This window comes from Nicotiana tabacum, chromosome 6 (genome assembly GCF_000715075.1).
Source record: "Nicotiana tabacum cultivar K326 chromosome 6, ASM71507v2, whole genome shotgun sequence".
NCBI classification, from domain to species: domain Eukaryota; kingdom Viridiplantae; phylum Streptophyta; class Magnoliopsida; order Solanales; family Solanaceae; genus Nicotiana; species Nicotiana tabacum.
Genome location: NC_134085.1, coordinates 144718667 through 144730281, shown reverse-complemented (window position 1 = coordinate 144730281; position 11615 = coordinate 144718667). Strand labels below are relative to the sequence as shown.

At 35.5% G+C, this 11615-nt stretch overlaps 1 protein-coding gene across 4 annotated transcripts; it reads left to right on the top strand.

Moving 5' to 3' along the window:
• Window positions 1-847: 847 nt before the first annotated feature.
• Window positions 848-9965, top strand: LOC107829722 (uncharacterized protein At4g06598). Of its 4 annotated transcripts, XR_001658000.2 has the most exons (6): window positions 848-1189; window positions 3696-4436; window positions 5697-5772; window positions 5863-5989; window positions 6191-6304; window positions 9318-9965. XR_001658000.2 is itself a non-coding variant. In XM_016657188.2 (5 exons), exons 2-5 carry the CDS (start codon window positions 3715-3717, stop codon window positions 9506-9508), a joined length of 1116 nt encoding a protein of 371 aa, XP_016512674.2. In that variant the 5' UTR covers window positions 848-1189; window positions 3696-3714; the 3' UTR covers window positions 9509-9965. The 4 variants fall into 4 exon arrangements, 3 of the variants coding, with proteins under 3 accessions (XP_016512674.2, XP_075111645.1, XP_075111647.1); XM_016657188.2 differs by lacking the exon at window positions 6191-6304; XM_075255544.1 differs by lacking the exon at window positions 6191-6304 and having other exon boundaries at window positions 1040-1194.
• Window positions 9966-11615: the final 1650 nt, after the last annotated feature.

Sequence of the window (11615 nt, the reverse complement as noted above, 5' to 3'; positions counted from 1 at the left end):
CTTAAACTCTCTTAAGAATGCACTATTATTGGAAAACATAACGTGGTAGTATAAAATGAGTTGTAAAGATTATGCCTGCAACTCATACAACACTATTGAGTGAGTTATGAGGCTTCCTCATTGTATATGATTGTGACAGTTCTTGACAGCAATAATACTACAAAATTTAATGGCAAAATCTTTTCCTTCACAATACTAAAAGGAAAAAGAACTCATTAATGGCTTCGGATATTAACTAACACCAGAAAAAGTCAAGAAAATACTTAATAAGTAACACTATACCAAGAGAATTCTTTAGTGATAAAAAAGACTATTAGTAAACCTTAATTCTTTATAGAATCAATCAATCAACAGCACTTCAATTTCAAATTAATGGCGATCATTTTCTGTATACATTATTCATAATTATAAATTATTATACAATTCAATAATTAAGAGGCCACAAGTAAATCTGTCGCGACTCAAATTCTATATCACCTCACTCATTTTTACTCTCTTTAAAATCAAACAATCAACTATTATAATATGTCCAAATTCATGAAAATCAATTTTTACTCTCTTCAAAAACAAACAATCAACTAATATAATATGTCCAAATTCATGAAAATCAATTCTTTGTATATATTCATCGTGTATCATTCTCAATTTACGTTGTCCATAATTATAAATTGTTAAACATATCAGTAAATATAAGGTAACAAATTTTACGATTCAGATTTTGTATCACCTCACTCTTTTTTACACTCTTTAAAATCAAAACAATTAACAATACAACATGTCCAAATTCATGAAAATCGATTATCTGTATATATTCGTCTTGTTTAGGTCCATTATTTAGAGGATATATTATAATCAAACAATTCATACACTAGCTATAAAAATATGTTTATCCAAATCTGCAACATGCTATTTGTTCTCTACGTAAAAGTTGAAAAGAGGGCAAAATAGTAGGGATCTATACAGGAATATCCAAGAACATTGGGGATGATACTGCAAAGATAATAAAAGTAATAAAACCATCTCATTTTTAGCTGTCTGTGTCCCTTTTTCGACATGAGACGTCAACGAGAGAGTAGTTGATAGATTTAGCAAAGAAGAAAGAGATTCGAATATACTGAGTTTTAAATTTGATTGAATCTTCAATTTATCACCAGTGAATCACATCGATTTGAGATCAGCATTTTCATTGGTAAAGTTATGTTCACATCTTCATTAGTTATTTCTTTTTTAAATTTTATAATTATACTTGAAATTATCTATTTGGTTGCTCGGGGATGGGGGTTGATTAAAAGGGAAAGAATTAGAAGGGGAAAAGGGAAAAGGGAAAAGGTTGAATCTTTTTTTTTTCTTTGTCCTTTTTGTGTGATCAATTGGATTTGCATGTTGGTTGAGAAAAAAAAATTAAAAAAATAAGTTGTTCTGTTAACCTGAGATTTGGGGGAAAGTTTCCTCCTTTTTTTTTAATTTACTTGGTTTCCTAATTGTACATTAGTAGAGTTAATGGAAATTCATGGTTCCTCGTTTAGATGTTCAACATGGAAATAATCTCTGAATTTACCAGCTAGTTGGGATTAAGGCATCATCATGTCGGTAGTCTTTTGATTACTTCTGGTGTTTTCCATAAGTTTTTTTTTTGTTTATCTCGAGATTTGTATGTCAATGCAAGAATAAGTGTGAGATTTAGAGAACGTCTAGTTTTAGAGAGACCATAATTTGTCTTAAACAGCAAGTGTTATCGAATAGTGGAAAGAAACATGCCCAAATATAACATAATGGATAAAAGTGATTCATACCGTCAATCCCAACTACTTTGGATTGAGGCTTAGTATTCGTTGTTGTTGGTTATACACGGGGTTCCCATGATATAACCAATTAGTCGAGAGAGAAGATTGATCCTTAAGTGCCAGAAGAGAGGAAGCAAAGCTACAGTTTGACCTTTCGAGTGTCATAAAATGCAGTTTGGGTTAGCCCGGCTGGAATTTTGGTGCTATGATTTAATAGTTTCCAAATGCATTCCTGAACAGATAATGTTGCTGAAAGCCTTATTGTCCTGCTGGTTTTCAATTTTTAAATGACAACTAGTTTCATAAGCTCTTCATCAAGGCAGGGGTTTTATTTATTTCCTTAAACTTGGATGCCTGGAGCTACTTGTTTGTAGTGATCTAGAGTTACACACTTACGCTACACTTGATTGACATTCAATTTGTTCTTTCAACCATGTATAGCAAAGTTATGCTTTTGGTAACTGCTACCCAAGCTAGAGGAGATGCACTCTTCAATCCAATCTTCTATTCCATTCTATTTGCTCCTAAATTCAACAAAAGCCTATAACAGGATTCCTCAAAGTTTGATCCAGAATTTGTACCCGTCCACCAAAATGTTTTGACCATTGCCAACACTATTCTGATGAAATACAGAAGCTAGAAATTCAAAACAACGTCCAACTCCGATGCCATTGGAGTTTCTTCTTAATTACAGGCCCCAAGTCAGACCTATGCTTCTTTGTTTTACACAAAACAGCATAACTAAAGAAAAGCATAGCTTCCTGTTGCAAAGTTAAATTATGATATTTTTATCCATTTGATGAAGTTGTGATACTATGGGGCAGCCCGGTGCACTAAGCTCCCGCTATACGCGGGGTCCGGGGAAGAGCTGGACCACAAGGGTCTATTGTACGCAGCCTTACCCTGCATTTCTGCAAGAGGCTGTTTCCACGGCTTGAATCCATGACCTTCTGGTCACACGGCAGCAACCACTTTATCCGTTACGCCAAGGCTCCCCTTCGAAGTTGTGATACTATATATTCTTATTTCCCTTGTTCTTCTATTTATTGTGGGTCCCTCTCCCTAAAATGGTAGTGTAAATTTATCATGAAATAGTGGTACATAACTACATATAGCCACGGGCAGATAGTTCAGACTTTGATTTGTAGCAAGCTTAGTGCTTTAATCAATTGTTGGATTCCCACATGTTGTATGCTATATGCATTTAATCTTCTTTCTTGAAACGAAGAAAAAAAGAAAAGAATTGCACAAATGAGAAGATGGCAGTTCTTTTGGAATATGTGTCTTGACAGCTTTTGCAAATTTTGAGAGGAGCATTCATTCTTCTTTGCTCCTCTGCTGGTGATAAATATGCTCCTTCATCTTTTCTTCCTCCGCTTTCCTTTCGCTTTTAGCATCCTTAAATAAAACGTCCAAAATTCATGTGGTTCATTTCCTGACGTGCTCTTTCTTCACCTGCTGCAGAGGCAGCGAGCTTTTCCAATTTTTGTGTAACTTTTATTCCATGATTAGGTATGATATTTTTGTATAGTGACATGAATGTTAGCAATGGCTCTTAGTTCCTCTTAATATTTGGTTGGAAGACTGGCTTCTATTAATGTCTTTAGTATGGAAATATTTTGAATTTTTGGTGAATTTTGCCTCGTGATGTAATGAGAATCGATCACTGGATAAATTTACCATTGTAAAGTTAGATTCTTTTTCAATTTGACTGTTTATCTGTTTACCTTTTTCTTTTCTTCCTTTTTTGTTTTTCTTTTGGCTGGTTTGAATTGGGGGGAGAGGGAATATAAGTTACTTCTAATTTATCTAATATTGATTTAAATTGGTAATTTTATGCTCTTACTTTTGGAAACAATAGTTTTCTTTGTTTCTTTTAATATATTTTACCTCTATTTCATCCTTTAGCAGGGATCTTGCATGCTTTGCTATGGCAAATTCCAAAGGGCCATCTAACATGAGACATATGATGTACAATGGAAAGAGCTCTTTACTGCCTCCTAAAAGTCCGTTTCCTAGCACATGTCCCTCGTATGTTGATTATCCCCCTAGTTCTGCAGTCACCCAAAAGGGCATTTCGAAATGCAGAGATGGTTCACACCATCAGCGTACTTCTTCTGAAAGCTGTCTTATAGAGGAGCAACCATCTTGGTTAGATGATCTTCTTAATGAACCGGAAACTCCTGTACGCAGAGGTGGCCACCGGCGTTCATCTAGTGACTCCTTTACATATTTTGATGCTGCTAATATTGCAAACTTAGATTACATAGCGCAAGATGATAACAAATTTCGAAATATAACTCCTGTCGCTTCTTGGGGATCCCAAGACTTTGATTATTACAAAGATGCTCGGCATGCCACATTTCATGTTGATCGAAACTCCTCTAACCAACAAAAGAGTAGGTCAAGGGATGCATCTCCAAATGCCAAACCACATCTCCGTGGTTTTCCACCTTCTAGGGAAAATGTCAAGACTCAGAGCTTGGGATCATCATTTCTTCCACAAGAAGGAGAGAGACCCAAATCTGCAGGAAGTGACAAGCAGGGTTTACTTGAATCTGTCACTCCTGATCCAAAGGGATCTGGTGAAAAAAAGGATTCTTCTCACAGTAAGAGTTCTGCATCAGAAAATGACACGAAACGTGCAAAGCAGTAAGTGTAACTATCTCAGCAACCCTAAAGGACTTAGTTGGGAAGTGAATACAAATAGTTTCAGTATGTTGATAGTTGCAAGAAAGATAGTTAATATTTAAGATAATTCTTTTTTTTTTCTGTTTTTATAATATTGTTTGTTTCTATTTCCATTGTTTGTCTATTGTTTTACTTTATTTTCATTGCATGCCGTACTATCAGTTTACTGGGTGTTTTGGTTAGTTGGGGGCTTATAACCAGGATATGAGATCCATAAATGGTATTCTAACTTTCATTTGTAAGTATTTTTAGCATGTTATAACTTTTCTTCTTTTCTTATTGCTAAAAAGCAAATAAGGTAAATATTTGGATTTTAGCATGCTATTTTCTTCTGAATCTTTTTAAAAATGCAGTAATGATATGTATTGCAATTTTGAGTTTTTTATGTTCTAAACTTTGATAATATTATACACTGAACAGGCGACAGGCCTATGGCCAATGCTGTAGGCTAGTCTGTGCTCTCGACTTTTTCAAGGAAAGCCTATGGTGTCCGAATCCTCCAATCCATAGATAGGGCAGCCCGGTGCACATAACATCCCGCGTTCACGCAGTGTCTGGGGAAGTGTCGCACCCCAAAGGGTGTGATGTGGCTCGAACCCATGACCTATAATAACTTTACCAATCCATAAATGTTAACAAAAATAGGTGGATTTAACATTTAACAACATAGTCATTCATTTTTATGTTCTTCATCAAAAAAAAAATTAGTACATTCATTTTTATGCTACGGAAATGTGTCAGGAACATTTCTTCTTGCCACCATCTCAACTTACTTGACCTTGTTCTTTTTTTCATCCTCTTGTATTTCCTGGATCCCTTTACTAAAAGTAACCTTCCCTACCATCAACAATTCAGTATAATACAAAGACAATCTATATCACTTTTTCTATTATGTGATTTATACTAGATAAATTACCCCACTATTGATGCATTTCTATTTGTATTTAGCATACATATCTAGCTAATTTCACTGTAGCAACTTACTCAAGAATTTTTCTTAATCTTTGCACCAATCAAATGGTCATCCGTCATCTAACTTGATAGAGAGGGAGTATTTTGATTTTTAGGTGTGGAAGTATATGTTTGGTCTACAATGTTTTCCTCTTTTATTATGTGATTTGCCAACAGACGCTTATCTGCTATTCGTATTGTTTATTTGGACATTATGCAATGTTATTTTACATATTGAAGTTTACTAAGACAAGGTGCCATGTAATGCAGACAATTTGCTCAACGTTCACGAGTTAGGAAGCTTCAATACATATCTGAACTGGAAAGAAATGTTCAAGTTCTGCAGGCATGTATCTGCAGAAGCTTGAAGTAATATACAGTGATAAATGGATGTATTTTGTTATAATTGCTGATTTGATCACTGTTTTGATTCCAGGCTGAAGGTTCTGAGGTATCCGCTGAGCTTGAATTCCTTAACCAGCAGAGTCTTATTCTCAGCATGGAGAATAAAGCCCTAAAGCAGCGCTTAGAAAACTTAGCTCAAGAACAGATGATTAAGTATTGTAAGTCTCTTCTTTATCTGTTATACTTTATTGCTGTACCTGCTATTTACAATGCTTGAACTGGTGTTACAAAGTTGAATATGCAGCTAATATAGTGAGTCTAAACCGACATAATTGGAAGTTAGGGTTATCATGAAGTATCGCATGAATAATGTTCTCCCGTGAATAAAAATCTTATAGTAAGATTGGTTTTTGATTCAGATGAGCTGGGAAAGTGGGTGTTGTTTTCCTAAAACTGGAAGTACATCGTTTGGAGCAATGCTCGACTTCATTAGCAAATGACTTGTTTTCTTGGAGAAATGGAGATAATTAGTGGTAATTACAGAAAACATACTTTTCTTTTGTGGAAAAAATGATTATCCTGGAAATCGCCAACTTTTTCTGTCAATTCAAGAATTTTGTTTAGCTTTTTTAGGAGCTGCATATGCAGCAGCTTGCTTTATTCTTACTGTCTATCACTTTGGAAAGAATAAACATATCTTCGTTACAAAGGTTCTTTTAACTGTGGAAAACAATATTGGAATTAATAAGTAGTAAAATATAAAGGAGATATTGGAGTTGAATCAACCAAAACTTTGGTGCTTCTTGGGAGATGACCAAAGTTATCTGCTTTTCAAATGGATAACGTAACTAGGCCAAAGTTTTTTTAAAGAAATAAGCAAACATTGGCTTTTGTTTTACCTTCGTAAAACAAAGAGAGCAAAAAAGATTGGGAAAAGGTCCAGATTTGCCCCTCTACTATTGTATATTGTTTACATGTGTCCCCCGTTATACTTTTCGTCCATTTCCGCCCCTGCCGTTAACAAACTTTTCAGATTTGCCCCTAACCCTAACGGCCTTACACTGTAGCAGCTGACCCCTCCAATTTTTTTCCATGTCAGCTGCTATGTCATATTAAAAAAATAAAAAGCTGCACGTAGAAACAAACAAGTGGAAAGGAAGGGACTTTAATCTGCCTTAGACCCCTCCCCCACACCACCACACGCGTCGTCCTCATCACCCCCAGCACCCTTCATTCCCCCAGAATCTTTCATTTATTTTTCTAACCATTTTTTCTTTTTTATTCCTTTTTTAATTTTACTTTCTTTCCTTAATTCAAGAAATGATTCTCACAAGATTGATACAAATTTTTCAAACTGCTACCAGTTCAAAAGAAATATTCAAATCTGGAACTTTTAAAGTTCAACAATGGTGAAGCCGATGAATCACATTTAATGCTAATTTTCAACTGGGTTTTAAAAAATTTCAATCCTACTACAGTTACCAAATCAATCCTTAAAGTTTAATTCAACCTCATATGCAGAAAATCCCAACCCAGGATGAGGCTTTAAATTTTCGATAATGGACTTCCAAGTCTCTTACTTGAATCTGACCCAGCAACGAACACATGAATTTAATTCAAAATTTAAAAATTCAATTTACTATCATGTTATTTCATTTTGGCTTAGATTGTTTGTTTAATTTTCTTGTTCTGGTGAAAATGGTGTGAAGGAGATGACGTGGTGTTTTGATGAGGAAGAAAGAGATGTAAAGAAAAAGAGGAAGAAAATGAAATAAAAATAGAAGTAAAAATGGAAAATGAACAGATTTGGAGGGGACTAGGTGGGTATAGATTGGAAAATAGTGGATTTTAAATGGGAATCAGGTATTAAAATTAGGGATTGGTGAATGGCCCCATATCTTGACTCATAATGTGGTGAATGACATAGTGTCATCTGACTTGGTAGCTGACATGAGAAAAAATTTAAGGGGTCAGCTGCTACAGTGTAGGGCTATTAGGGTTAGGGGCAAATCTGAAAAGTTTGTTAACGGCAGGGGCGGAAATGGACGAAAAGTATAACGGGGGACACATGTAAACAATATACAATAGTAGAGGGGCAAATCTGGACCTTTTCCCAAAAAGAAATGTTGTTACCATGCTTTTATCATTATTGATTAACAGGGTTAATTGTTGGCTTTAGAAGTTGATGTAAGAAAGTATCTGTGCATCTAGGAAAGTGCAAAATCTACCTTTACTAAAGAACATAAGGGGATACTGCAATCTGTAACCATAAGAAACTAGAGTATTTTGAGTTGGGAAGAGGGTAGAGGGGCGGGCCCATAATCCCCCGGAGTTACAGGATACCTCACAAAGTGATGCCGAGGTCTCAAAGTTGGTCCGGAGGCGATTTTTCCAATATCAGAAAAAGAAAAAGAAACTCAACTAATTAAACTTAAACTTTTCAGAGCTTAATTGTCATGTTGATTATGGCTGAGGGGCTTTCGTAGTTGAATTAGTTATGCACTTCAAATAGGAAAACCTGTTTTGTTTTGGGGGTAGTGGCGACTAGAAAGCTGCTAATTACCAATGTTTTAAAAGGCGGGAGCGTGAGGCGAGGTGTAAGCCCTGAGACGTGGGGCGTAAGTCCCATGGATCTTTAAATTTTACTAATTTCAAGAATTTTAAGATAGTATAAAATAAAAATAATTATAAAAATTACATTAAAATCACAAAATTATGACAAATAATCTATTTAAAATATTTATAATTATAATTCAGCTATGAATAATACGAAAAGTATGACCTATATCATAATATGCAAATTAGCTGCAATATCGTTACAACTCAAACATCAAAAGTAATATAGTTGATGCAGAAATCTTTTATGTACCTCTTAAGGAGTAATGAATCTTGAAAGAATTTTGATATTATAGTTTGATGTTTTTTTAAAATACTCCTTTTATTTAATATGCTTTCTATTTGAAAGAGAATTTAAATAAAAACTTAATTCACAATTTAAATATGATTCTCTAGCATCATTTATTTTTAAGTTTCAACAAGTCAATAAAGTGACACATTATTTGTAAATAGTTACTAGCTAATATTGAGCTATTAAATTAATAAGTATTGTATCTCGTAAACGTGAAAAAAATAATATTTAAATGAAAGATTTATTTAAAATTTACTACCACAGCAATCTTACTGGATAATGTGCACTAATTTTTATTTCAATTATGACAGAAAATACTCTCAACTAATGATTTATAATTAAGAAAAAAGTAATTTTGAATAGTCAACGATTTATTAAGAAAATTTGAGGATTTACAAGGTTAGTTACACATAATTGCATAAAGTTCTATTAGGCGAGCCCGGTATGCTGGGCGTTGGGCGTGTCCGGGGCGTAAGTCCCGACTGCCGAGGTGTAAGTCTCACGGAACTAAGCCCCACACATAAGTCCCGGGGCGTTTTACGAGTGCTCCGCTCCAGGGCGAGCCCCGGGCGAGTCCCAATTCTGCCTTTTAAAACAGAGCTAATTACTATAGTACAAAGTAATTTTATTCTGTGCAGTGGAGCATGAAGTACTCGAAAGAGAAAGAGGAAGACTACGAGCATTATATCAGCAACAGCAACTGCCACAGTCACAGCAGCAACAGCAATCATCTTCCAGCCGTCGGCGCAGCACTAGTAGGGATCTTGATCAACAATTTGCAAACATCTCTTTGAAACATAAAGACGGTTCAGGCCAACTTCACATGTGACTCTGACTGTAGCTAGGACGTAAATCACATCTTCCTGACTCTCCCTCAGCTGATTTTTCCTGGCGAGTGACAAAAACTACACTGGGTTTTTATTGTGCATGGTCAAGAAGAGCTCTTGTCGTCCTTGTGCTCTCTCTCAGAAGTTCTGCCTCCACGTTCTGCCAGTGATTCTAATTTCTATCATAGTATGTATCCCCTCAGCTTTGTTTGTTAAGCATAGTGATCTTTTTATGTGCGCCTGGTGGTCAGTGCTAGGGAATAGCGTTTGTGGCAGTTGACTCACCTGAGGTGGTTAATTCCGGCATGATTTCTCCTTGTATGTTGTAAAATTTCCCAGCTATTGGTTCCACCATTTTTACGTTCTCAGGTACATTGACTTGTAAGCATTGATAGTAGAGCTCCATCAGCTCATTATTTCCTTTCTTCTTTAGGCTATGAAAGCGTTCTATTTCTGCAATTGTTAATGGTACACATCACAGCAAGCCAGGGTCGTAAGGATGCAGCATGTGATGTGTGGATTAGGCGTTCCAGCTCTACTATGGAGCGGGCTTATACTCCCTGGAGTTTCGAACATGTCAGTCAACTAGAGTCGGGCCAGAAACCCTCAAGCCCACAGTGGGTTTCTTCAACAATAGAAAAGGTACACAGCACAGCAAAACGGTATCTATTCATTACTCAAGAGATCTAGTTTGAAGTAACTCGTCTCTGACTGATATTAGTTAGCTTATTGTTCAAAAGAAAAGAAGACTGAAATAGTAATATGGTCAAACTCATTATGTAATTTTTGGGATACATCGTCGAAAGAACAATACAAGAAGCATAGAATTAAGAACGGACAGTGATTCACCAGAACAAAGACGTGACTTTCAAGTCTACTGTGTATTCTCAACGAATTCTTGAAAGAAAAAGAAGAGATTGAATTGATGATCAATGCTTGTCCGACTGAAAAATGGATAACTGACTAAATGAACATTGAATTTGGCCCAGTACACCATGTCAAGAACAGCACTGTTTTGCAGGATTGTAAAGTTTTCATGTCATATTCACAAAATTACAGATCACAGCCACATCAGAAAAGTTACATTAACCATGAGAAGTCAAACGATATTTTTCTGACTAAAATGTAAAAGCTGCTATGTGGTATGTAGACATTTACATATTAGGGAATCCTTGTCTGAATAACCACTTAAAATTAGACGTGTTGAACCTCGAACTCATCATTCTTTTTGAGACAGATGATCATTCTTCTCTGACAAGTGAATGCTCTTGTTCATGGCTTGCAGCTTTCATTGCCATGGCAATGTCAGATCTTTCTCCTCCTAAAAGTCCTTCTCAGTAGGCATTTGGACATAAAATATTATTTACACAGTGAAATGACACTTGTAAAGCAATGTTTGTTTTACTATTTGTCGATCATATGGAATCTGCAGCTAAAAAACTTGTTTGAGGAGTATTCAAATGAAATGATAGGCTTCACTCACAAAATTTCTAACTTTTTTTCTTCCAAGTTCAAATTGAAATTCATGTTCAAACACCTCTGAGGAGGGTAGTTGTTTGACTTAATTAAGTGAGACCGGGATATTTTCTAGAGATGAACAGTATGTAAATAAACAAATGAGTGCATGATCTCTGAATGTCCAATACTTGCCACATCCCAATGGGAACTGTTGAGTCCCATAAACAGTTTTAAGATGAGCGCAGTGGCGAAGCCACATGGTCATATTGACCGCCCTTCGTCGAAAAATTACACTGTGTACATAGGTAAAATATTACGTTTTAGAGGTATATATATATATAATACGTATTGAACACCCTTTGTCAAAAAAAAATTAAATTTAAACACTTTTGAGAAAATTCCTAGCTTCGCCGCTGAATAAGCGAACAATATCCCTACAACTTAAATAATATGTGGCGTCTTTTTCTTTTTGGCCACTAATGCGGGAGTTTTGTTAGAACGTCCTCGAGTAATTAATTAAATTCAAACACCCTTACAAGTTGGATCAAAGCAAATAGTCAATGTAAGTCCAAACAAATCACATAACAACATGGAATGAGCTATGCGTGTTTGGCATATATGCTGGGGCGGCTCAAGCTCGTGTGTGACCTA